Raw genomic sequence first — 27,703 nt, forward strand, 5'->3', positions numbered from 1 at the left:
GCACTGCTCCCAGGGCTTGGACAGGGGACTGCTAGAAAGAGGATCTGTATTCCAAGAATGTGCCTAGGAAACAAGACTGGGAAGGTGTCTTGGGCTCTGTTCAGACTCCAGACTTAAAACATGCAGGGATTCAGTGACTGGATTCCCCTCACAGCAGTCTTGGGGACAGTCAGCTGGGGAATCTCATAAGAATGGCCATACAGGGTCAGACCACAGGTCCATCTAGCCCAGTATCCCATCTTCCAACAGTGGCCAATGCCAGGTGCCCCAGAGAGAATGAACAGAACAAGTAATCATCAAGTGATCCATTCCCTGTCACACATTCCCAGCTTCTAGCAATATGATATTTTCTGTCTTGTTATCTATCCCTTTCTTAATGATTCCCAACATTCTGTTCGTTTTTTTGTCTGCTGCTGCACATTGAGTGGATGTTTTCAGCGAACTAGCCAAAAATGAGCTCAAAAATCTCTTTCTTGAGTGGTAACAGCTAATTTAGACCCCATCATTTTGTATGTATAGTTGGGATTGTTTTCCAATGTGCATTGCTTTGCATTTATCAACACTGAATTTCATCTGCATTTTGTTGCGCAGTCACCCAGTTTGGAGAGATCCCTTTGTAGCTCTTTGCAGTCTGCCTGGGACTTAACTATCTTGACTAGTTTTGTATCATCAGCAAACTTTGCAACCTCACTGTTGACCCCTTTTATGAATATTTTGAATAGGACTGGTCCCAGTACAGACCCCTGGGGACACCACTATTTACCTCTCTCCATTCTGAGAACTGACCATTTAAACCTACCCTTTGTTTCCTAGCTTTAACCAGTTACCAGTCCATGAGAGGACCTTTCCTCTGTCCCATGATAGCTTACTTTGCTTAAGAGCCTTTGGTGAGGGACCTTATCAAAGGCTTTCTGAAAATCTAGGTATACTGTATCCATTGGATCCCCCTTGTCCACGTGCTTGTTGACCCCCTCAAAGAAATCTCAGCTGGAGCCGTGACACCTACAGTATCATAGAATTGTAGGGCCGGAAGGGACCTCGAAGGGACCTGCACTCAAGGCAGGACTAAGTATTATCTAGACCATCCCTCACAGGTGTTTGTCTACACTGCTCTTAAAAATCTCCAATGACAAAGATTCCACAACCTCCCTCGGCCATTTATTCCAGTGCTCAACCACCCTGACAGTTGAGAAGTTTTTCCCAATGTCCAGCCTAAACCTCTCTTGCCGCAATTTAAGCCCATTGCTTCTTGTCCTATCGTCAGAGGTTAAGGAGAACAATTTTTCACCTTCCTCCTTGTAACAACCTGTTTTGTACTTGAGAACTGTTATCGTGTCTCACCTCAGGCTTCTCTTTTCCAGACTAAACAAGCCCAATTTTTTCAATCTTCCCTCATAGGTCATGGTTTCTAGACCTTTAATTATTTTTGTTTGTCTCCTATGGACTTTCTCCATTTATCTACAGCTCTCCTGAAATGTGGTACCCAGAACTGGACACAATACTCTAGTTGAGGCCTAATCAGCATGGAGTAGAGTAGAAGAATTACGTTTGTGTGTCTTGCTTACAACACTCCAGCTAATACATCCCAGAATGATGTTTGCCTTTTTTGCAAAAAAGTGTTACACTATTGACTCATATTTAGCTTATGATCCACTATGACCCCCAGATCCCTTTTCACGGTACTCCTTCCTAGGCATCTGTCAAGGTTCCTCCCCCACTCTGAACTCTAGGGTACAGATGTGGGGACCTGCATGAAAACCTCCTAAGCTTACTTTTATCAGCTTAGGTTAAAACTTCCCCAACATACAAATTAATTTTATCCTTTGTCCTTGGAATATCCACTGCCACCACCAAACTCTAACTGGGTTTACTGGGAAACGTAGTTTGGACACGTCTTTCCCCCCAAAATCCTCCCAACCCTTGCACCCCACTTCCTGGGAAAGGTTTGGTAAAAATCCTCACCAATTTGCATAAGTGACCACAGACCCAAACCCTTGGATCTGAGAACAATGAAAAAGCATCCAGTTTTCTTACAAGAAGACTTTTAATAGAAATAGAAGTAAATAGAACTAAAGGAATCACCTTTGTAAAATCAGGATGGTAGATACCTTACAGGGTAATTAGATTCAAAACACAGAGAATCCCTCTAGGCAAAACCTTAAGTTACAAAAAAGACACACAGACAGAAATAGTCATTCTATTCAGCACAGTTCTTTTCTCAGCCATTTAAAGAAATCATAATCTAACACATACCTAGCTAGATTACTTACTAAAAGTTCTAAGACTCCATTCCTGGTCTATCCCCGACAAAGACCAGCATATAGACAGACACAGACCCTTTGTTTCTCTCCCTCCTCCCAGCTTTTGAAAGTATCTTGTCTCCTCATTGGTCATTTTGGTCAGGTGCCAGCGAGGTTACCTTTAGCTTCTTAACCCTTTACAGGTGACAGGATTTTTCCTCTGGCCAGGAGGGATTTCAAAGGGGTTTACCCTTCCCTTTATATTTATGACAGCATCATTTCCAATTTTGTATGTGTGTAGTTGATTGTTCCTTCCTAAGTGGAGTACTTTGCATTTGTCCTTTTTGAATTTCATCGTATTTACTTCAGACTATTTCTTCAGTTTGTCCAGATGGTTTTGAATTTTAATCCCATCCTCCAAAGCACTTGCAACCCCTTCCAACTTGGTAGCGTCCGCAAACTTTATAATGATGGTATGTCAAGGGCTGGTTTTCTAAATATGATGACTCTTTGGTCGCATGTACAGTAAAACTCCACTTATACAAACTAATTGTGGATTGAGGAGTTCATAAAAATGGAAAAGTTCATAAAATTGAACATCTCAAAATTTCAGTAGGTATGGACCTAGGGTGCACTATGGTACATTGCATCACTTTCTTTTCGTCTTTCAAACCACTGCAAAGAAATTTTCAATGCATTAAAGACATCAGAACATCAAGGGATCTTCATCTATATTACCTTCCTTATGTATTTTCCCCCTCCCTTCTCCAGTCAGGAAAAATAATTCCAGTAACTGGTCATTTGTAATAACAATGTTTGTAAAATGGAGGTTCTACTGTATGCCTTTTACTGTTAATTAGTGTATTCAGTGACATTTTAAAATTCAGAAAAGGTAAGAAAATATTCAGAATAAAACATATGCTGCAGGACAAGAGCATCCTGAAGCAACAATGCTAGCATTCTCACACACACACACACTCACCCCTGCCTTGACTCGCAAACATTTCAGCCTAGTGACACAATAATACAACACAAGGATGTTGCATCAGCTCTGAAGAAACTTCAGGCTGGCATGACCTACATCAAATCTAGCCTGCGGGGTGGAAACAACTAACCTTGTATACCAGCTGGCAAAACTACACAGATATGAGGATTAAAAACTGGCACAACTCTGATGCAATTGTGCAGGTAACTGGCACGTTACAGGGCAGCCTGCTAGTGTGCCCTATACTTCAATTGCCTAACACTTCCCATTATAAGAACAGGAGGACTTGGGGCACCTTAGAGACTAATCAATTTATTTGAGCATGAGCTTTCGTGAGCTACAGCTCACTTCATCACGTGCATCCGATGAAGTGAGCTGTGGCTCACGAAAGCTCATGCTCAAATAAATTGGTTAGTCTCTAAGGTGCCACAAGTCCTCCTTTTCTTTTTGCGAATACAGACTAACACGGCTGTTCCTCTGAAACTTCCCATTATAATTATCGCAACTTTTTTTTTTTTTTGAGGCACTTCAACACACTCCATTGTTTGCAGCAGTCCTTAGAAATCTGACAGGGAGACAGCCCTTGCACTAAAGAAAAGCCTTTGCTTCTTTCCATTATTCAGGTTTAGCTGAGTTACAAACTGTTAAAAAATGGCCATTTCCTCATCTGTCACTTGCATTGCTCAGCAACATTTTGTTAACATGCCAAAATAAAACTGAGGTTACAAACTCAAGCATTTGAAAGCTAGGAAATGCCAGATTTACTTGTGCCCATGCAACCTTAATTTGCCTCCCTGGTGCATATGCATTGTAAGTCCTCAATTATAAGACATCTACTATTTTCTCCTGCACAACCTCTGGCTCCTTCAGTGTACAGGATGGATGCACAAGTGAATAAAACTAAGACTGTCTTGGGGTCCACCTCCCCTTCCAGTTGCAGTCCCTCCTGCATATCATCTCCCCTCCCACTTGTGATTGCAATTACAGCAGCTGCTTACATAGAAAAGTAATACTAGCGACTGTAAATTATTAATAATAATTGTAAAGTATTTAGTGTATTGTTAGCTGTCTTATAATGCAACTTAAAGGCTGGAAAGGAGCAGGAGCCAGTTCAGCTGACCACATAGTTCTCTACACTCCTTCAGAAGACCACAATCTCTACATTACTATGATCTATGGCACTCATGATCTACATATTACCTGCTCTCTCTCTAAATAGGCCTTCAGAGGACAGAACCTAGTAGCTCTAGTAAGTCATGGCTAAATTCTTTCTAAATCTACAGTCCTAAAAACAAAATGGAAAGGACTTAACGTGTCACATTCTATCCTGAATGTGAGAGTATATTTTTTGTTAGGTGTTCCTGAGTATGCGTTTTGTCAACTTCAAATAGTGGAAGCATCACAATTGTATACCACATCAGGTACCCCAGCCACTTGCTACCACTGACTGACCGCAATTCCTCTTCCAATTTAGTTTGAGAAGTAATTGTGAAGATCTGCAGGCACGGAAGTAAGCAAGTGAAGGAATATCTATTCTATTGCCATCATGGCTCTCTACATTCATTCCTGACATCCTAAACCTACTGAGAGCCAGACTCTAAGAAATGTGTTTAACAGGCCAGTTGAAATTTTGTTGCCAGGCAGCCCTCTCTTTGACAGCTGTCACAGATAACATTTCCCCACATGACCCAAGCAACACCGTGTGTCTCCTGCTTATCACAGCTTGACTTCATTGACTAGAAGGGAGAAGGGCAGATCTTTAAAACAGTGAGACAGTGTTATGATTTTTATCAATGGCAGGTGGCTTGCCTCCAAACGTTCGCTCTGATGGGGTAGAAATATCAGGCACTTGACCAACTGGAAGGATAAAACAGAATGTTGTTCCTGCAGAGAAGCCTCGTGCTTTTCTTCTGATCAAGCCTAAACACATTCCAATCATTTTCCTTGCTTCCTCTCTTATGTCAGCACCAGGGATTAAAGATGAGCCAGAAATATAAGCACACAATGAAACTGCCACAAGGTGTCACCAAAATGCCATTATGCATATTGTAAACAGCTGGGGGTCGATTATTCAAGATTGCTTGCTCTCCATGCAAGGAGTGGAGGAATGCAGAGTACAGTACAACTGTTCTCCCTCATGTGCGTTGGGCCTATCTTCCTTAATAGTTCTGACATTTGAAAACTGAATAAAAACCAAGTGTGGTTCTTTGCTAATAGTTTGTCCTAGCATTCAGCAACTCATTGCCAACTCATTTGGAGCAATTTACATAACAAATTCTAATTAATTCAAGAACAATGAAATTAGTATAAAGATAATCAAATCCAGGTCAATGACAATTTCAAAATGTTACAATCTGAGATGAACTATTCAAGGACAACGGGTATTTTGTTGGTATAAATAGTCCATCATTTAATCATTGTTCTCCTTCCCTCTATGATAAGAACTATTATAATAGCAGCATTCTGATCCCCACCCGATCTTTCATTCTTGGTGGCATGTTGCCTACATATATATCACTTAAATATCTGATATGTCCTTAATCAGAGAATGTAACTGCCCTGGTAGATGGATGGGCTCTGTGCTCTCAAGTCTTTTCATCTCTAGCTCCCAAGATCCTGCTGTTACAGTCTGGGCTGTTTAGTGCTCTGTAAATCTGCCGTCTTATCTGTTCAAGTACAGCAATGCTTCTAAGTGTTGCTCAAACAAGATAAAAAGAAAACAAAATTGCTTTATAACTCAATAGTTTGGGCTAGCTATGAAATATATAGAGCCCCATTTATTTGATGAAGTCCATGTCAGCATGGTGTAGGGGAGAAAAGGTACATTTTAGCCAATGCTTCAGCTTTGTTATTAAAAATAAGAAAAACTTGGAAATCACAGCAAGGCATCCCCCCACAACCACACAGCTCTTTAATGCTCACATGTTGAGCATGAGCCACCAAAGGCTCCCATTCTGGATTTTGTCCCCTCTCACTGTACAATAAGCTCCTTTCAGGATGTTTTCTCCCAAGGAAGCAGCATAACAGCTGTAACTTTAAAACCTGAAGGGCCACTATGGGTGAGAGGTAGTGAATGCTACCATATGTGAATGGTAATGCCAGCAGGTGGTGGAAGTGTGATGACAGTGGGAAATCTGGCAGCCTCCAAGCACAGTGAAAGTGCTTGAATAGAAAGATGTCAGAATCAGGAAGATGAATAACCCTTGAATTTTTCGCTTTTAATTGAAAGGCTAAAGGAAAAAATCTTTTAATTGTGCACTTCCTGATATGCTGCTTTGGGGAAAGCTCACTGACACTCTGGCAGACCAGGTGCTAGCACCTGCCAAGGCCCCTAGGCCTCACTGAACACTGACAAATGCATTGCTGGAAACCAGTCTGGCTCACCTGTGTGCTAGCATTGTTAAAATAGATGTTAAGTTTATAAGAATGTGTGTTATGTTTGAACTTTATGAACTGCTAGTGAGTTGCTGCAGGCATTAATCTCTCTTATAATATCTGTTTCCCATGTTATAAGGGAATCTTTAAGTGTTTGCTTTGAAACTGGAAAGTCCCACAGTCAGGAGACAAGCATTACCAAGTGTGAAATACTAGTTTAGGATGAGAGCTGTCATTTCCTGCCCCAAATGAGCAGATCTCTATAGATACCAGACAAACCATTATGGAACATCAGTGGACAAAAGACTTTGTTGATAGCTCCTTGACACCCACGGATATACACAAACCCTCATCACATCACAGTTTGAATTTTGGGGGAAGGGAATAAAAGTACCTGATCAGAAGGAACTGTAGCACTATGCTGCTTGGAATTTGGAGATGGCAATACTTCTAAGCTTAAGCAAGGAATCCCCCAAGCTGTTTAGCTTGGGTTAGCCCTAAAAGACATGTAGAGCTTGCATAATACAGCAGCTTCTATTACCTTTTTAAATCTAAGACTAACTCATTTCTTTCTGTTTACGGGCTTTAAACTTGTAAACCATTCTATTTTATTTTCCCAGTTAATAAATCTTTAGATAGTTTATCACAGGATTGGCTACAAGCATTCTCTTTGGTGAAAGATCTAAGGTACAAGTGACCTGGTCCTTTGGGACTCGGAGTAAGCTGAATATTATTGATTTCTGATGTAAGGGAACATCTATTACAAAGACAGGCTTGCCTGCACAGCAAGACAGACTAGAGTGCCAAAGAGGACTGTCTATTACTCCATGTTAAGGCTGATATAATGCTTGAGTTCACTCTTGATACTTGGCTGGTGAATCAAATTATAGAACACACAACCAGTTTGGGGTTTTGTGCCCTGGTTTGTAACTGTCTGTGCTGAGTTTGGCACCTATGTTTGTGAGCCATTCCAGACAGCCTGCCACACACTTTGACACTCACCTCAACTATTGTGATGTTCCCCTCTGGTGTTATCTGGACTGGTGATCTGCTAAGTCACTCCAATCCTTGACTCTGGGAGCCAGCCTTACCCTGCTCTGCTGTGAGAACCCCAACTCCTGGGGTGTTCACGCACAGACTCGGGCACATAAGCTGCTCCCAGCTACTTGTAAGCTAATGACACTCACCAATATCTCCGGTCCCAGACCCAACCCTAGGAACCTCCCTCTTGCGGTGTCCAGTTATGCCCGCTGGATGCTGCAAGCTTATATAAGTTCGTCAATTTAACAAAGAAATTGATATGTACCGGGCTTGTTCTCCCAAGGGGAGTCTCTGACACATTGTTTGTTCTCCCTGAAGCAGTGCATGTGTTTTACGAACAGATTTATTAACTATAAAGGTAGATTTTAAGTGATTATAAGTCAAAGCATAGGAAGTCAGATTTGGTCAAATGAAATAAAAACAAAACGCATTCTAAGTTGATCTTAACACTTTCAATGTCCTTAAAAACTTAGATGCGTCTCACCCCAGGCTGGCTGGTTACTTTGCAGTCAGGCTCTCCCCTTTGATCAGTGTTTCAGTGGTGGCTGTAGATGTAGGTAGGAGAGAGAGAGCATGGCAAAATGTCTCTCCCTTTTATCATGTCATTTCTTTCCCTGAATGGCTCATTTCTCCCCCCCCCCCCCCCGAGTCAGGTGGGCATTACCTCATCACAGTCCCAAGCTGCCCAAAGGAAGGGGGTGACTCCCTTGAGGGTCTAACAGATTCGTTTGTTGCTACCTAAGCCAGTGTCCATTGTTCCTGTGCGGCTGGTCTGGTCTGTCCCATCCATGCCCTGACAAGGTGTGAACTGCCTCTCTGTTCTTGGAGAGTTTTTGCATGGGCTTGCTTTAAGCCACGAGGACACATTTTCAGCCTCATAACTATGTACAAGAAATTATAACCTATAACCTTACTATACTATTACTGTAACAAGTACTATAACCGCACTATAGCAACGATGCTCGGTGCCTTGTAAGCCTTCCGAACGACACCCAACATGACAAACTTTGCAATGGATACCACACAATCATTTTATAAAGATGAACATGGGGGGTGTAGGGTGTTCCTCCGAGGTACAGAGCATCACACCTCCCCTCTTAGTTTACTGCAAGAGTTAGTCACTGTTAGTTTGTTATCGTTCTCTTGGCATCCAGCAGTTAAGGTCCTGATGCAGTGTGCCTCAGTTTCTCCATTCTCAGCAAACTGGGTTTTCTTTTTTTTTTTTAATAGTTTCTCTGCTGTGATAAGCTTTAAACCTGTTTACAGGTATTAATTGAAAAGTAGCATCATCATAAGGTTTAACATCAGTAACAACATTCTTATCCCAAAATTTAACATTAATACCAAAATTTTTATCTCAGCTGTGGTAGTGTTGCTCTCTGCTTTCCCCATTCTCTCTTCCTGGGAAAGTCTTAGACACCTGAAGGGGAGCACAAAATGCTTACAATGTTATGTAATGGAAGAGAGTTCTGTACATGCTTGTTAACACAAATACAATTGTACAACATGAATTTAATACAGATGTTCAGTTTGGCTGTATTCCTCTCTTCTGAAGTTGTTTGTGCACTTTCTGTCGATGTGAGTGAAGTGAGTTCATAAAGCATAAACACTGGTATAATTTTAATTTAGCAAAGACAACTAGTTACATTTTGAATGTAATGTTCATAAAGTCATGTTCATATTAGTGCATGTTTAGAAAAATACTATGCATTTTAGTAAGAAGGGAAAGCACAGTACACTTCTACAGGAGACAAAATATTTGCTTTAATTAATATTCAGGGAGGTAGTATCGCTACATAATCAAAAGAGGCACTGTTTTTAGTCTTCGGTTTGCAGTTATTTCCTCCTCTGCACTGCAAAAGTCAAAATCATGAGCATGTAGAGACTTCCCCCACTCCCTCCCCTTTCATAGGTATGCATGGCTACCAATCAACTTGAATCTAGTAGAATACACGTGTGCAAGGAAAGGGAAGTGCTTCACAGGAATTTCAGAATGAAAGCTACTTTTTCTTATTAGAAATTAGGAGCTGAGAAAGCCCTCATCTCAACAGTTCACTAGGAAACAATGTTTCAAACATTGTCCTTCACTCAGTATATAATCACATTCTTTTTAAACAAATCCTGTTGTTGTTGTTGTTAAAGGGACAACTAGAAATCAGTTGGTTCACAAAAGTGAGTTCGAGAGTAGTTTTTTCGGCGCCACACTTGCCTTGTGTCTTCCTGCTACTTATTACTAGTTTTAACCACATTTAAGCATTTCTTTAAAGTGCATACTTCTCTCCCACGTTGTGTGAAAGACCACACAAATAGGAAATAATTATTGGAGAAATAATGAAATTGAGTAGACAAACAACTGTCAAATACTCGAAGCAAGTAAACAGAAAAGATTTTACGTAATCTTTTGTGTTACTTTTAAACACATTAAGAAAACAGAGAAGTGTAGTTATTGAAGTTACCTGAATTCCCTTTAACCTCTGAATTGCTATTACTTGTGGCAATGGAAGAGCGAGCTTATCTGGAAAATCTACTTCTTGTTCCAGCTTCCTGGTTTTAAAAAACTGACATATCCAGTTTAATAAGTCTGCAGTAATTGGATACAATTCTTGATTTTGAGAGAACGTACAGGAACCACCACATGTAAGCTATTACATTAAACTCTCCTGTAAGTTGTATACAAAACAAATACCCAATCAAAGCATCTGGCTTTATAGGAAGCTTAAATTGACTAAATTCCAATGTTAATTCCTTGATCCCACAGAGAGTCAGAGCAAGAAATGGATGCAATGGCAACCATTTAATTTTGGGAGCAGGGGGTTTTTTATTGCAGAGGTGAGGTAAATGCTACTGGAAAATGAAAAATAAATGACAACTATTGATTCAGAACAGGAAAAACATTGCAAGCAGCAGGGCTAGCTTCCCCACATCATCTTATTAAGTTCTCTCTATTTTTTAGTGAAGGAATCAACTTTAGGACAAAGAGAAAAAATCTCTTCATGCATTCAGTGCTTGACTTCTCTCCTGAAACTACCAACAAGGCTGCCAGTTTTGTGGGGGTTATTGGCCCATTAAGAAATTAGACCAAGAATCCTAATGCACTTTTAAGCAGCCACTTGAAGGCAATGACTTTCCAACATAGTTGGGGTCCAACTTTAACTAGTGGCCTCGGGAGAAGCCCCATATGCTGTAATAAGTCCCTGTGGCGTCCAGTTCCTCATAATTGTCACAACCCACATTCCAATACAGCCACATTTTTTGTAAGTGAGGAACACATCAAATAGAAAGAAAAATAAAGTTACTTCATTTCTAAACATGTGTTGTGCAGTTCTAAGTCCTGAAGCAACTTTCTCAATTACATGTTAGTATGGAAGATGGGTACCCAAAAGCAGTGGAGCTCTTTAAGTGTATTTCACTCAGTACTTTGGCATGTCATCAACTTAGCAAACCTGACTAAAGAAACAGACATCACCACAAGTCTGAAGTCATTTAAACATTCAAATATGCACAACTGCTGTATTGTTTTTCAAACAATCGTTATTCCCCCAATTCTGTACGCACATTGCTCAGAATTTGAGGTTCAAGCAAGCTCAGTTCTTTCCCATCGTATAGCTCTCGCAGTTCGTTCGATTCATATTTTATGGACGGCTTTTGCACTTGTGTCCCAGGCTCCAGAGCATTTTCTCCAACTATTTTAAGATTCACTAATTTTATTTTCCAGGTATTCTCTCTCACTGGACAGCGGATGAGTCCAAAGATTTGTTCAAAGATGCCCAAGCAAATGTTGCCTCTATGTACTGTGCCAGCTACCGCCACCACTACTAACCCATGTGGAGAAATTACACACTTCAGTCCACCAGCACCCAAGTTGGGGTTCAGTAAGAGATACTCTTCTTTCACCAGTGAGAGTAAACGGAGGCTCACCAATTCTGCACCAACGTATTCTTCCATGTTTTTTTCTAACGTGTTGTAACAAAATTTCAGTTTGACATCCTCCCAGAAATGCTGTGGTCCCCACTGTTCTTTGGATTGTCTCCCCAAAGGATGCTGAGAGTTGAGAAGTTCAAAGAACCACTGACAGAATTCTCTTCCTAGTCTGTGCCAATCATTCTCTTCCTGTTGTTTTTGTCTCTGTTCATAGCTCTGTAATCAAAAAAAAAAAAAAAGATTCGCTTATTTTTCTTAGAAGAATTTAGCAGCCGTTAATACAGAAGCTTGGTACTTACTATACACAAGTCTTTAATACAGCTCAAAAAATTTGATGTGCTAAAATTTTAATTTTCTATTTTGCACATTCCTGAGCTTTTCAGACAGAATGCTTGAGAAGGAATAAAGCAAGGAAGTCCAACCTAAACCTCTATTCTTAAATAATGAAGATTCTGCATGCTTGTCCATAATTGGTGCCCAGAAACCTCTTCAATAGTCACTTTAGAAATACTTGAAGTAGTTACTCTTAAGAGAAATGAGAAAGGTACTTAAAATTGGTTTGAGGAATAAGCTCAACAACTCTGGATGAAATCCTAGCTCAATTTAAGTCAATGGCAGTTCTGACACTTACTTCAATGGGGCCAACATTTTTCACACTGTTTCTAAAGAGTATGATTTAGTCTTGCTGTGTAAAAAGGAGTTGTCTGTACAAGTAAATTCTAGCTAAGATTTACACTTAAAACCTAAGATTATGGCAATACCTTGTCAAACCAAGATAAAATACAGAACCAAATGGCTTACAATACATATCCTCAATAAACAAATATCCCCATTTACTTGGGAGCAATGGTAGCAGTTCTCATATTAAAGGTAGCCACAGTAATTAACTCTACCCTCAACGTCTCCCTTTATTGTATTTGTCTTTGACAGATACTAGCAAGCTACCTTTATGCTTTGGACCCTCAAATGACCAGATGGACACAACCAGTCCTGATCAGTATCAGCCATTTTTTAAGTGTGTCCTTGATGCAACATTTGAAGCTGCTGGAGTATCTCAGAACCTACCTGATATTTCAACCCGAGGTAGTAGAAGATGCTAACAAAAAGAAAATCTAACCCAGGAAGAACTGGATAGTTTAGGATTATTGGGAGATAAAACTTTTCACCTCCAGATTACCTACTTGAACCTAGATCGGTTTTATTAGTGACAGAAAGTCAATACCACCGGAAAGCTGTCTGGTCACCTATGTGAAGGGAGTCTGATCTTCACCATGTTTCTAATAGAAAAGTGTCCAAATCACAGTCTCCCAGGGTATCATAACTGCACCCTTTCATCAGCTCTAAGACTACTGGAAAAAATATTTTAAAATAGTAACCCAAAACAAACACTGGCAGCATGAAAGAATACAAAAAATAGTCTGAAGCGATCAACACAGCTCCTCACACAAAACTAAATTTAATTTGTTTAAAAAATCTCAAGGCAGCATGGTCCAACAGAGGACGGTATTAAAACTAGGTTCTCCGCTAATTCACTGTGTATCTTGGGCAAGTCACTCAACTTCTGTATCCCTGGTTTCCCGGTTTTTACAGGTGGGAAATTAAACTTACCTGCCTTTGCAAAGCATTTCTAAGATATACAGAGGAGGAACCTATGTAACTGCTAAGTATTAGAAACAAATGGACTAAACCAATACTAACCTGAAGGGTTATTTCCTTGAAGCAGCCCGGCGAGGCTGCAGTCTGTCCTGCAAATGTAGCGGAGAATGATGGAGATGAAAGCAGAAACTAAGTTGTTATACGTAGCCAGTAGCAAGGGGAAGATCTCGTTGAGGATAGAATAGGGATAAATTGCAATACATTTAATAAAATGAAACCAAGAATAGCAACTGTTAAGAAAGGTATTGGGGGACAATGAAAATTGGAACTTTAAGTGTTTTATAGCTGTGTATGTTATCATGTATAGAGGAGGAAGAAATATGAAGACTTAAATATTTGGGAAATAAGTTGTTATATTTTAAGTACATACTGGCGGGTTACTTTTAAAGATACATTTGGCTGATAATGGGATTCAGAAAAGGAAGTTTTCTGTCATCTAGAGGAAAAATACTTTCCCAGATAAAGGGAGAGTGAATTCATGCAAGTCAGGGATCTGTACAGAGGAGCACTAGACAGTTATCCATTTGTCGCCCAGGTAGGCACATCTCTCGAACCAACTTTGTTCTTAAAGACATATCCTTTGCTTTCTCTTACAATACAGGCTGGTTTCTTCACTGAATATTTTATGACTGAAACTTTGTGACGAAAAGATCCTTAATTTTCCATTAAGTTCTAGCCTACTAATGCCAAGCCCCACGTTACGAACAGGAATTAGATTTATAGGATGAACTGCTCATTTTTTCGTTTGCATTTGTTGAGTGAGATACCAACAATGCACATCTACATCTTTTGGTACTTGCCAATTAACAGCATTCCTTAAAAGCAGATCAAGTCAGAAGCAAGTTCAACAAAGCTACTGTGAAGGTCGTGATCATTATCTTCTGGAATCAAAGTTCGGATAATAACTTCTGTGTTTGAATTTCATATTTTAGATTAAATATATACTCCAGAGTTATGATGCCATGACTTCTCACCCCCACTCCTGCCGCAAGGGGTAAGTGGAAGGAGAAGCCTGACCATAAAGCACAGCTGAATTTCCCATTCTTTCTGCATTTCTCTGAATGAGTATTTAACTCACTTTACTTTTACTGTATCTAATTTCCAGTCATGTATCCTTCACTGTCTTAAATATTGCAAGTTGTTTTCACTCTTGCTGCTTTATAGAAAGCAGTCAAAACAGAGTCACAATAACACAAGCCTTACAGTATGGTACATTATTGAGACAACAGAAGAACTAGGTTCCTTAGCATGTCCCATCTTCTGGGTCTGTCTTTTAGATTGTAAATTCTGTGGAGGCAGCGAGTGTTGTGCACAACAGCAAGCATATTCTTGCCACTGAAACAGTAGCATATATACATGACAAATTACTTTCCCCAAGGGAACAAGTCAGCAAAATTGCACATCAGTAGCTACAGAGCTCTTTGATAGTCAGATTGATGACCATTATGTCTCTGAGTCACATAACTGCTTAATAGTAATCATGGCTACCTCAAGTTAGAAACTTTACATCCAAGAATGATAAACTAGTAAAACCAACCAACCAAACAAAAATATTTTGCAAAATAAAATGAGGAGGAAGTTCAGATCACACACAAACTTGTTGATAATGAGGCATATCTAGTCACAGCATATTAAGCAGAGGTTAGAAAGAGACCTATTCGGTAGCAGGGGTAGCGCTGCCGCCAGTCCTAAAGTTTCAGAAGAGTGACAATTTTTCAACATCTGTCGTGCATTTCACTCTCCACTTTCCAGAGATACCAGAAATGGAAAGGAAGATTACTTTTTGCAAGCCAACAGCAATTGGACCATCTAACCAAATGATTTGCCATGTGACCTGTTACTTAAAAACTAAGGGCAGCAGTGCTGTTTCAGTGCTATTGTCACTTGGCAAAGTGGGAGAAGAGCAGCTTAAAAAAAAAAAAAAGAGAGAGAGAGAGAGAGAGAGGGGCACAGTTTATTTTCCCAACAATTGAGACTGTACTTTCAGAACACTTCTCAGAACATTTGTGACCTTGAAGTTTATGGCGTTTCCCACGTCCATTAACTTTATGGGAGTCACATGTTCATCTTTAGACTTATCCAGACTCTGATGTACTATTTAGTCTTAATTTGTGACCTACTGATTCCACTCATTGCAATTCAAAGTCAGTTGTTGTGAGGAAGACACAACATGTTAATTATGTACTCAGACACCAATGAACAAAGGGCATTTTATCTATCAAGATAGTTACAGAATTTCCAGATATGAGATTCCGAATTGCAAATGAGAGGATAATTTTTTTTATTAAGTGAAGCTTTTAAACCAAGAAAAATTTCAGTTCCACTACAAACACAGGAAAACACAACCATCCTCGTGCAAGTGCTGGAGGAACCAACTAGGGGCAGAGCTCTTCTTGACCTGCTGCTCACAAACCGGGAAGAATTAGTAGGGGAAGCAAAAGTGGATGGGAACCTGGGAGGCAGTGACCATGAGATGGTCAAGTTCAGGATCTTAACACAAGGAAGAAAGGAGAGCAGCAGAATACGGACCCTGGACTTCAGAAAAGCAGACTGACTCCCTCAGGGAACTGATGGGCAGGATCCTCTGGGAGAACAGAGGGGGAAAGGAGTCCAGGAGAGCTGGCTGTACTTATTGAGGTTACAGGAACAAACCATCCCGATGTGTAGAAAGAATAGTAAATATGGCAGACGACCAGCTTGGCTTAACAGTGAAATCCTTGCTGATCTTAAACACAAAAAAGAAGCTTACAAGAAGTGGAAGATTGGACAAATGACCAGGGATGAGTATAAAAATATTGCTCAGGCATGCAGGAGTGAAATCAGGAAGGCCAAATCACACTTCGAGTTGCAGCTAGCAAGAAATGTTAAGAGGAACAAGAAGGGTTTCTTCAGGTATGTTAGCAACAAGCAGCAAGTCAAGGAAAGTGTGGGCCCCTTACTGAATGAGGGAGGCACCCTAGTGACAGAGGATGTAGGAAAAGCTAATGTACTTAATGCTTTTTTTTGCTCCTGTCTTCACGAACAAGGTCAGCTCCCAGACTACTGCACCGGGCAGCACAGCATGGGGAGGAGGCAACCAGCGCTCTGTGGAGAAAGAAGTGGTTCGGGACTATTTAGAAAAGCTGGACGAGCACAAGTCCATGGGGCCGGATGCGTTGCATCCGAGAGTGCTAAAGGAGTTGGCGGATGTGATTGCAGAGCCATTGGCCGTTATCTTTGAAAACTCATGGCGATCGGGGGAGGTCCCAGACGACTGGAAAAAGGCTAATGTAGTGCCCGTCTTTTAAAAAGGGAAGAAGCAGGATCCGTGGAACTACAGGCCAGTCAGCCTCACCTCAGTCCCTGGAAAAATCATGGAGCAGATCCTCAAGGAATCGATTCTGAAGCACTTAGAGGAGAGGAAAGTGATCAAGAACAGTCAGCATGGATTCACCAAGGGCATGTCATGCCTGACTAAACTAGTTGCCTTCTATGACAAGATAACTGGCTCTGTGGATGAGGGGAAAGCAGTGGACATGTTATTCCTTGACTTTAGCAAAGCTTTTGATACTGTCTCCCACAGTATTCTTGCCAGCAAGTTAAAAAAGTATGGGCTGGATGAATGGACTATACAGTGGATAGAAAGCTGGCTAGATCGTCGGGCTCAATGGGTAGTGATCAATGGCTCCATGTCTAGTTGGCAGCTGGTATCAAGCGGAGTGCCCCACGGGTCGGTCCTGGGGCCGGTTTTGTTCAATATCTTCATTAATGATCTGGAGGATGGCGCGGACTGCACCCTCAGCAAGTTTGCAGATGACACTAAACTGGGAGGAGTGGTAGATACACTGGAGGGTAGGGATAGGATACAGAGGGACCAAGACAAATTAGAGGATTGGGCCAAAAGAAATCTGATGAGGTTCAACAAGGACAAGTGCAGAGTCCTGCATTTAGAACGGAAGAATCCCACACACCGCAACAGACTAGGGATCGAATGGCTAGGCAGCAGTTCTGCAGAAAAGGACCTAGCGATTACAGCAGACAAGAAGCTGGATATGAGTCAACAGCATGCCCTTGTTGCCAAGAAGGCTAACGGCATTTTGGGCTGTATAAGTAGGGGCATTGCCAGCAGATCGAGGGACGTGATCGTTCCCCTCTATTCGACATTGGTGAGGCCTCATCTGGAGTACTGTGTCCAGTTTTGGGCCCCACACTACAAGAAGGATGTGGAGAAATTGGAAAGCATCCAGCGGAGGGCAACAAAAATGATTAGGGGACTGGAACACATGAGTTATGAGGAGAAGCTGAGGGAACTGGGATTGTTTAGTCTGCAGAAGAGAAGAATGAGGGGGGATTTGATAGCTGCTTTCAATTACCTGAAAGAGGGTTCCAAAGAGGATGGATCTAGACTGTTCTCAGTTGTAGCAAATGACAGAACGAAGAGTAATGGTCTCAAGTTGCAGTGGGGGAGGTTTAGGTTGGATATTAGGAAAAACTTTTTCACTAGGAGGGTGGTGAAGCACTGGAATGAGTTACCTAGGGAGCTGGTGGAATCTCCTTCCTTTGAGGTTTTTAAGGTCAGGCTTGACAAAGCCCTGGCTGGGATGATTTAGTTGGGGATTGGTCCTACTTTGAGCAGGGGGTTGGACTAGATGACCTCCTGAGGTTCCTTCCAACTCTGATATTCTATGATTCTATTATCTCAGTTTGGCTGAGAAAAAAATGTCAGTGAACTTACAAGCAATAGTTGTTCCACATAGGCAATATTCTTAGGTCTTTCAGAACGTAAAGCTCACCTGTTTATTCGGATTAATATCCTCTCTCTCTGCAACACGATCTGTCAGCTGCCCACTCCAGTATTGCTTTGCATGATGAATGAGCTGGTGTTTTTCAGAACAAGGTGGCACCACAACTCCTTCTTTTGCCAGGTATTTAAAAATTATTTCTCGATAGACTTTTCTTCGTTTCAAGAGTTCTTCTACACTTTGACTGTAAACTAAAATTGCATGAATGGCTTCTGGAAATAAAGAAAGTTAAGTCAGCAACTGCTTCTCTCATTAGAAAATGAATCTGTTGATTTTCTGACGAAAGTAAAAATTTCAACTTGAACATTTTTCTCAGTGATGACCAGTATCAAACTCATGCACATATTGTTGAAAGACATTCAAGCAAGCCATATGCAAAAGCCTGAAATGTATCTGTTGCCTCAATGGCCTAACAGAAACCGATCCTTGAATCAGAACTAACTGGCTGAAACTAGAGCTGAACAGTTTGTTTGGGGGCCGAATTGAAGATCCCCAAAAAATCAGTTGAGTTCAAACCTAAACTAATTTTTTAAAAACTTTCCTCACCAAAAAGAAAACCTAAAATATATATATTAATTTTGGATTAAACAACATATTTTTGTACTCAAAAGGATTTCCCCTCCCCACCCAGTTTTTGGGTGTTTACCACCATTTTGGCTGTTTTTAGTAAGTAAAGCTAAATTCCTAAATGAAACATTTTAAAACAAAACATCAAAACATTGTTTCAAAACAGTCAATACAGTTTTGATTTTTTCAAACAAATTCTCTTTTTTCCAGCCAGAACTATTCACCAAATTCCTCCCTAATATGCTAACAGTTTTGGTGCCCTGAAATTGCATTTTTGGGCAAACTATTTGCTGGAAAAATAATTCACTTGGGTCTAGATGAAATTCAAACCATGCAAAACAGAGACAAATGCTTATAGGTTGTGGAAGCAACTTGGCCGTAACAACTCCACTGGCTCAAACTCTCTGCTTGCATACATTAATCATGTATGCAAGCAGAGGGTCTTGCTGGAGCCCCCAGTTCCTTCTGGATGTCCAGTGACTGCCAAAGGGACTTTATTTGAGCTTGTCAAAAAGGACAACCTTTTTACGATGTTTATTTTGCCACTCACAGAATGTGCTCCAAATGGACACTACACTTTCAAGTGATCTGGAAACTCTAGCTGCTGCAGGACACAGCAGCCAACTTATTTCAGGCAAAGGGAGCCCTGCACATGTTCACTGAGATGCATTAGCTAAAAACTTACTTTGGGTTAATATTTAAGTTGGCTTTGACCTAAATTATTTAGCTCTTGATACCGCAAGCTTCCTCCCCCCAAATGATACTGCAACAGCTGTGATCACTTGAATCAAATCTAAAGTCACTTCCACCATTGGTCTGACTAAACCTGGATCTGATGTCCTTCAGAACATGCTGCAAGGCTTCTTTGTGTTCCCAGGAAAGGAACAGTATAGATACAGGGTTGAAAGAGAGGAGAATTTAACAGAATAGAGGGCCTTTTATGGTCTTTCTGACCAGTTGAGTTTTTAATCAATGTATAATTATTTTACTAGCCTGGATAGATACTTTTTTCTGCGAGGTTACAGTCAGAAAAGTTTATCTTCAAGAGGGAAATCCTAATGTTCTAATGTCTGCTTGCCGTCAACGACTTCCCTATTTAGATTTTATCAATAATACATAACATTTTGGTTAACTACCAGCCAGTTCTGTAAACTCAAATTGGGATTTAAAAAGCTGTGTTCTTTCTACCTCACACATCAACAATGCAGATTTCTAGAATCAGAACTTAGGTAGTGATTCTGCCAGCAATAAACAGAACACAGTTCAGTGAGATTCGCCTTCCATAAGCCATTACAGGTGTGAAGGCTGATGAAAGTATAAATGTTTACAATGTACAATAACCAAATATTTAAGATCCAGGGGGATGCACTGTGCAATGTAGGAAGGTGCCATTTTTAATATACAATTTTTCTGACAGAAAGCACATTACTATTGGAAACCCTTATTTTTCAGGGGTTCATTGCTCAGGAAATATTACAAGCTGAAACTTGGCCTTTAAAGAAGTCAAAGTAGCCAATTCTAATTTTAGCTGATGTTACACATCAAGCACTTTAGTATTTGATTCAGAACACCTTATATTTAGGAAAAGACTGTTTAGTGTTAACTTTACTTATCCTTATTGTATTCTATAAGTACTACAAAAATCCTTAAGTTAAAGCAAAACAGTCACAAATAAAAATGAGTCCTCAAAAAGGAATGGAAGATATACAAATGAGAGATACTTTGCCCTATGGGCTAGTAACTTATTTACCACCTGACTGTGCATGTTTCTTTCAACAACTGAGAGTAGAAGTTACTCATGCCAGCAGCAGCATTAACTGGTGTTTCAGTTAGTTGTAATGCAGACCTGCACCTTACCCTCCCCCCCCCCGCTACTTTTTTTAAAAGGACATAGAACTTACATGACACACACACACTACTTCATAAAGTATGAAAAGGCATTTCACTGTCAAACATAGAAGACAGTAAGCATTGCCTATCTTGGTAATTTGTTCAGAAGCCTGAGTGCCTCTCAGAAGAGCACAATCCATGATTTTACCCATTGAAAGCTGCTTTTGGTATGAACATCTCTCCTGCTTGTTTCAGAGTAGCAGCGGTGTTAGTCTGTATTCGCAAAAAGAAAAGGAGTACTTGTGGCACCTTAGAGACTAACCAATTTATCTGAGCATAAGCTTTCGTGAGCTACAGCTCACTTCCGATGTAGCTCACGAAAGCTTATGCTCAGATAAACTGGTTAGTCTCTAAGGTGCCACAAATACTCCTTCTCCTGCTTGTGTAGAGCCTAGCATAATGGAGTACTGATGCTGTTTGGATACCACCACAATACACTAATAAAAAACAGACTTAACCCACAGAAAGATCCATGGAGGAAAGAGGCTCTAAACAGGGATACAATCAAATCAAGTGTCGAGGGCTCACACATGGTGTAATTTTTGGGCTACGAAAACAGCTATGGCATTTACCTAACCAAGGAATTACGAATTATTATTTTCCTTGAAAGCGGCAACGACTCCTGTGGCACCTTACAGACTAACAGACGTACTGGAGCACAAGCTTTCGTGGGCCGACCAAGTAGGTATTCGCCCACGAAAGCCCACGCTCCAATACGTCTGTGAGTCTATTAGGTGCCAAACAGGACTCTTTGCTGCTTTTACAGATCCAGACTAACACGGCTGCCCCTCCGACATTTTCTTTGAAAAATATCAGAAATCATCAAATGAAAAAAAAAATCTAGAAAGCCCGTTTACCCCCCCAGTGTTTCCTATTTCAATACCGCGTCACGCTTGAGAGGCTCAGGCACCCGAGCGGCGCGATGACTTGACAGACCGGCATGAAGTCAACAGCTGGGTAACCTCGCAGGCCTCAGAGATCAACAGAGGCTTCAGCCCCGCCCCCGCCCGGTTCACAGGCGCGAGGCAGGTGACTGGCCAAAGCACGGGCCGCGCTGGGCGCTGTTCTGGGCGAACGCGGCAGGGCCGCCCACAGGCCGCGCACCGGGCGGGGGCAGCGGCGCGTGGGGGCACAGCTCGCAGCGCAAGACTCGTACTGCGCCGGCGCCGAGGAGCCCGCGAGAGCTGAGCGGCGGCCGCAGCCCGTGACCGGCCGAGGCCTCGAAGCCCAAACCCCAAGGAGCCGCTTCAGTGGGCGGGGCGTTGGCGGCTGCGAGGGGCGGGGCAGTGACCCGCCGAACCCGGCAGCGCGAGGCGCCGCGCGACCCCCGCCCCCCCCGCCGCGAAGGCAGGGGCCGCCTGACAAAAGGGGCGGGGCTAGCGCTAGAGCCCGCCCCTTCCTCCCCCTCAGCGGGCCCCAAGCACCGCCCCGGCCCCGGCCCCACCCGCCTTGTCGGCTCTGCGGCAGCACCAGGCGGTTAGTGATCGTGTCCGTCAGCGACGTCAGCTCCTCCGTCTCCAGAAGCTCCAGCAGCGCCCGGCACCCGGCCCGCTCCCGCTCGCTCAGCCCCATCGTCCGCCCAGCGGCAGCCGGCGCCGGGCTGTCGGCAGCCCCCGCCCTCCTCGGCTCGCGCAACCCTGACAACCAGCCAGCGGAAGGGACGAAGCTTCCGCAACCTGCGTGGGCGGCAGTAAACAGCCCCTCATGGGCCGCCTGGGAGCAGCAGCTAAAGGGACCCGGCTGGAAACGGGCACCTCCCGGCACTGTGGTTCCGCCCCTTTCCTAAGCCCCGCCCCTGGAGGCCGCTCGCGGCCGGCTGCGGGGGAAGGAGCTGGCTGGGGCGGGGTGTTGGTGCTTTCAGAGGGGAGGGGAGACCATGCAGACACCCCCACCCTGACCCCAAACCAGGGCAGCTTCTGATACAACCCCCCCCGTCGCCTCTCACCACTAGGGGAGTGAGCCTCAGCCGCTCTGTCTGCGCAGAGAGTAGAGGTTTGAGGACAAAGGGCAGGTGTTACCCTGCAGCTCTAGACCGATGCTGGGTAGGGGTGGGAAGAAGCCACGCCTTGGAGTGATGTAGTTATACCGACCTAACACCCCCCTAGACAGCCCTGGCAGCAGAAGAGCTTCTCCCATCAACATCGCTACTGGCTCTCAGGGAGATGGATTAACTACGCCAAGTGGAGAAGCTCTCCCATAAGTGTAGGCGCATCTTTACTTAGGGCATGGCGACACTTGCAGTTGTAGAGCGCTGGGAGCTAAACCAGCCTTTGGAGACCGCAGCAGGGAGAACGCTGCCGCGTGTTTACACTCTCAGCTGGAAGTGCACTGCTGTGGCTACATTAGCAGCACTTGCAATGCCACAAAGAGCAGTGCATTGTAGTAGCTATCCCAGCTTGCAAGTGGCTGCAGCGTGCTTTTCAAATGTGTGTGTGGGGGGGGGGCGGGGAAGATGACTGTGACAGGGAGTGTGTTGTGTGTATATAGAGGGAGAGAGAGTGGGTTTTGGGGGAGCTGAGAGCATGTCAGCATGCTGTCTTGTAAGTTCAGACAGCAGCAGACCCCCCCCCCACCTCCCTCTCCCACACTCAAAGCAAGCAGCATTCCTCAGTAATGGTTCCTTTGTCCCAGAGTAGATAAGCAGCCAGCTGTCAGAAACAGAGCTTTGAAAGGGCATATCAGCATTCCTACAACAAGTTCAGAACAATGACAAGAGTGGCCACTTGATTTAAGGGGATTATGGGACATTTCCCAAGATCAGTCAGAGCACAACAATGCAACACCTTGTTCACAATGGCGCCACGACGCTCCAGTGGGGGTGGGGGGGGGGGGCGCGTAGCAAACATTATTCCACTGGCTGAGGTGGAGTACCAGCAGCGCTGTAGCCGTGGAGTCAGAGTGCTCTACGTGCCTTGCCAGTGTGGACAGGTAGTGAGCTAGTGCACCTGGGGCTCCTTTATTGCGCTGTAACTCACAAGTGTAGCCAAGGGAGTAGCAGAGGTGTACAGGCGGAGCACTGTATATGGAGACAAGCCCAAATATTCTCCTCTCAGAGCTTTTGGTTACGGGCCAAGTTCAGTTCTGCACCAAAGCAACAGGCAGGCACTCCCTGTGCCACTTCCCTGGGAAGCCAGAGGGTAGTCCAGACCCCTGCCTGACTCTTACCTCAGCCCTGCTACAGCTACCCACAAGGGCTTCATACCACGGTGGTATTTTTTTGGTCACGGGGCTACTTGTCATGGCCCTTGGGAGGAAAGAGCCACCTAATAATTGTAGGCTTTGAGGTGGCACAGTGAAACCTCTCTCTCACTTGTTGGGCTTACTAATTCTTGGTCACATGACCAGGGTCTAACTGATCACCATGCGTAGGGTGGGGAAGGAATTTTCTCCAGGCCAGATTGGCAGTGATGGGGGGGGGAGGGGGAAGAGAAGAGAGAGGGGTTGCCTTTCTCTGCACTATAGGTCACTTGACACAATTTAATCATTTTCTTGCCCTTGCAGGGGCCTTGGGCAGTGGTGCTTCTCGGTCCCTACCTGTTGCACAGAATAGTTTAGTCTCCTGGGGGTTGTACTACTTCTGTGTTCTAATTTCAGATGTTGGGTTAGTGTGCAGATGTTGGTGGCCTCTAACAGATAGAAAGTAAAACTTGCTGATCATGTGATCTCTTCAGGCCTTAACCTCTATGCATCTAGGTCGCTTTGGACCTAACCTTGCTTTCAAGCATCTCCTTTCAGGTATAAGAGGAACAGCCGTGTTAGTCTGTATTCGCAAAAAGAAAAGGAGTACTTGTGGCACCTTAGAGACTAACCAATTTATTTGAGCATGAGCTTTCGTGAGCTACAGCTCACTTCATCAGATGTATACCGTGGAAACTGCAGCAGACTTTATATACACACAGAGAATATGAAACAATACCTCCTCCCACCCCACTGTCCTGCTGGTAATAGCTTATCTATAGCTCACGAAAGCTCATGCTCAAATAAATTGGTTAGTCTCTAAGGTGCCACAAGTACTCCTTTTCTTTTTGCGAATACAGACTGAGTACTTGTGGCACCTTAGAGACTAACCAATTTATTTGAGCATGAGCTTTCGTGAGCTATAGATAAGCTATTACCAGCAGGACAGTGGGGTGGGAGGAGGTATTGTTTCATATTCTCTGTGTGTATATAAAGTCTGCTGCAGTTTCCACGGTATACATCTGATGAAGTGAGCTGTAGCTCACGAAAGCTCATGCTCAAATAAATTGGTTAGTCTCTAAGGTGCCACAAGTACTCCTTTTCTTTCAGGTATAGGCTCCATACCCCATTACCAATCCCTGGCAATAATGCATCTTCCTAATAAACTAAATTTTTAATCATTCAAATGGTCTAATGTTTAATAATGATCATTTAGAGAGCACCTTCAATCCAAATCTATTCCACAATATTTTCCCTATGCATTTGTTCAATTATATATACACACACAGGAATCACTTCTTCAATAACTGAAATTCAAGTCTCTGAGTAGAAATTGATAAACTGGTAAAATAGGAATAGATTGTATCTTAATGTCACCTTTTCAGCACCAATGAAAACCATATGCAATGGTTTTGCTAGTTTAACCCAGTCTGATGATGGACAACGTAACTATACTAACTCACCAACTCCTGTTTAATTACTTCAGTTACCCTCTTTTTTGCCTCTCAGACATCCACGTTGCCTTTTCCATTGTATACAAAATGCTATTATCTTCCTTCCTCTCATTTCAATATATCACATTCATGTACCTCAGTATGCCACACTACCAAATGAGTTAATTTATTAAAACAATTAGAGATCATTGGATGAGTTGCAAAGTACTATGTATTATTATCTGAGGAGGTTGCCTTTTGACTACTACAGAAGTTGGGCAGTATGTGCCAAAAGCAGGAACAGTGGTTCTAACCAGGTAATGCAGTCATCCATGACAGAACCAAAACAGAAATATAGCTCTATGAATAAACTGATTATCTGGTCATTATGGGAAGAGCACTCAATCTTCTATAGTTTAAGTTACAACGTTCTTCCTGCTAAAGGATGAATTGCAACTCTACACTATTTCACCTAGCTTATTAGTGCATGTTGCTCTTCAGATGCTTTGGAGAGTGTTTGTAGATTGTACTGTATGTTTATATTCTGATGACCAGCCCTTGACACAAACAAGAATTATATACAAGATGATGGTTGGGAAAAAAAAAAAAAAAGAGGTTTGAGTAAAGAAATTCCAGAAATTGATGTTATGGTTATAACTTGTTAATATTGCACATGAACTATGTTGCATAGTACAGGTTAAATTATAGACATATGGTTATAATTCTATAGCTAATTTATAATAATATAATATATAATAATATAGCCTTTCCAGCTAAATTTTGCAATCTCCTGCTACTTTATTTACTAAAAAAAAATCCTTTCCATCTTAAACTTCACATGTGTGGGCTCTACCAAGAGAATTTTGTAAGTAATTTGGGGGTTATCTAGATGAGGTATTGAGTTATGGGACCCTTCAATAAGTAAAGTGTACTTAACTGTTTTGTAAAACAAAGAGGTAAAATTTAAAATGAGTTTTATTCATTAGTCATGTATGAGATCTAGTTCTCATGACGTCGGGCACAAAATTTGAGAATAAGTATTTTGAGCATTGACCACCCATCAGATAATGGAAGGTTTTATAAGGTTTTTACATTTTGACACTGTGCTAATAGAGTTTGTAAAGTGTTCTGGCACTGGCTGAAATGCTCATGTTAGAAAGAAGTTACAAACTCTGTCACAGACCATGTGTGTTTCAGTGACTGTCCTCTCTTACATTTTAGTGATTACAACAGTTGTTTTCAAACTTTGTTTCTGGGGATCCAGTTGAAGAAAATTGTTGATGCCCATGACCCAGTGGAGCTGGGATGAGGGGTTTGGGAGGGGCTCAGGGCCGGGGTTCACGGTGTGGGAGGGGGCTCTGTGTTGGGATGCAGGCTCTGGGGTGGGGCCAGGGATGAGGGGTTTGGGATGCAGGAGGGGCTCTGGGTTGGGGTGCAGGAGGGGGTCAGGGCTCTGGGCTGGGGATGAGGGCTTTGGGGTGCAGGAAGGGCTTCAGGTTTGGGGGGCAGCTCAGGGTTGGAGCTGGGTGTCAGGGCTCTGGGCTGGGGCAGGCGATGAGGGGTTTGGGGTGCATGAGGGGGGTTCCAGGTTTGGGGGGACGCTCAGGGGGTGGGGCAGAGGATTGGGATGCAGACTTACCTCTGACAGCTCCTGGTCAGCAGCACAGCCAGGGTGCAGAGGTAGACTTCCCGCCTATCCTGGCGCTGTGGACCATGCTGCACCCCAGAAGCAGCCAGCAGCAGGTCCAGCTCCTAAACAGAGGCATGCAAGTGGCTCCACGCAGCTCTCACCTGCAGGCACCACCCCACTCCCAGCTCCCATTGGCCAGTTCCAGGCCAATGGGAGTGCGGAGTTGGTGCTTGGGGCGGGGGCAGCGCATGGAGCCAGAGGGCTCCCCTGCCTAGAAGCTGGACCCACTCCTGGTCGCTTCCAGGGTGCAAGGTGGTGTTGGAGCAGGTAGGCACTAGCCTGCCTTAGCTGCGCAGCACTGCCGATGGGACTTTTAACATCCCAGTAAGCGGTGCTGACCAAAGCCGCTACGGTCTCTGAGCATACATACTCTGAGCAAGGTGACCCAGTGCCTTACATGCTGCCACCCAGTACTAGGTCGCGACCTGAACTTTGAAAAACACTGATTTACACAACCTTTCACAATTCTAGCAAAATACTTTAAGAAGTCAGTCTATGCAGTTTCCAGAAATGTTTTTAATTACTTTCTAAAAAAACCTAAGAAATTCTCAGAAGTTGCATTGACGTAGAGCTGAGAATTTCCACTACAAACTGTACCGAATAAAGTTATTACAAAAAACAAGCAATTGGTAACTTGGAAATTAGTAATTAAGATTGCACAGCCAAACTTTGTGTAAGAACATAATATAATCTGTATAGCTCCTCCCATGTTCAAAGCACATACATTAACTACTCTTCAAAGCCTTGTGAAGTAGGCATTGTTGAAGCATGAAGGCAAAACTGGCAGAGAAGTTAAGGGATGGCCCTAGGCCACAGAGGGAGTCTATCAGAGGCCGAATAAGAACTTGAACTCCTGATTCCCAGTCCTGTGTTCATATCAGCAGATTAACATCCCTCTCTATGTAAGGTAGATTTGTTTACACCTGTCCATAAACCATTCGTCTTAC

The 27,703-nt window shown here is 42.9% G+C and overlaps 1 protein-coding gene across 1 annotated transcript; it reads right to left on the reverse strand.

Annotated features, from left to right (window-relative positions):
- Nucleotides 1–9,248: 9,248 nt before the first annotated feature.
- On the reverse strand, nucleotides 9,249–22,163 carry C1H3orf38 (chromosome 1 C3orf38 homolog). The gene is made up of 3 exons (XM_048870245.2): nucleotides 21,905–22,163; nucleotides 17,991–18,211; nucleotides 9,249–11,778 (listed from the first exon to the last, which is right to left on the reverse strand). The coding sequence occupies exons 1-3, from the start codon at nucleotides 22,026–22,028 to the stop codon at nucleotides 11,173–11,175; spliced, it is 951 nt and encodes a 316-aa protein (XP_048726202.1). The 5' UTR covers nucleotides 22,029–22,163; the 3' UTR covers nucleotides 9,249–11,172.
- Nucleotides 22,164–27,703: the final 5,540 nt, after the last annotated feature.

This window comes from Caretta caretta, chromosome 1 (assembly GCF_965140235.1).
Source record: "Caretta caretta isolate rCarCar2 chromosome 1, rCarCar1.hap1, whole genome shotgun sequence".
In the NCBI taxonomy this organism is placed as follows: domain Eukaryota; kingdom Metazoa; phylum Chordata; order Testudines; family Cheloniidae; genus Caretta; species Caretta caretta.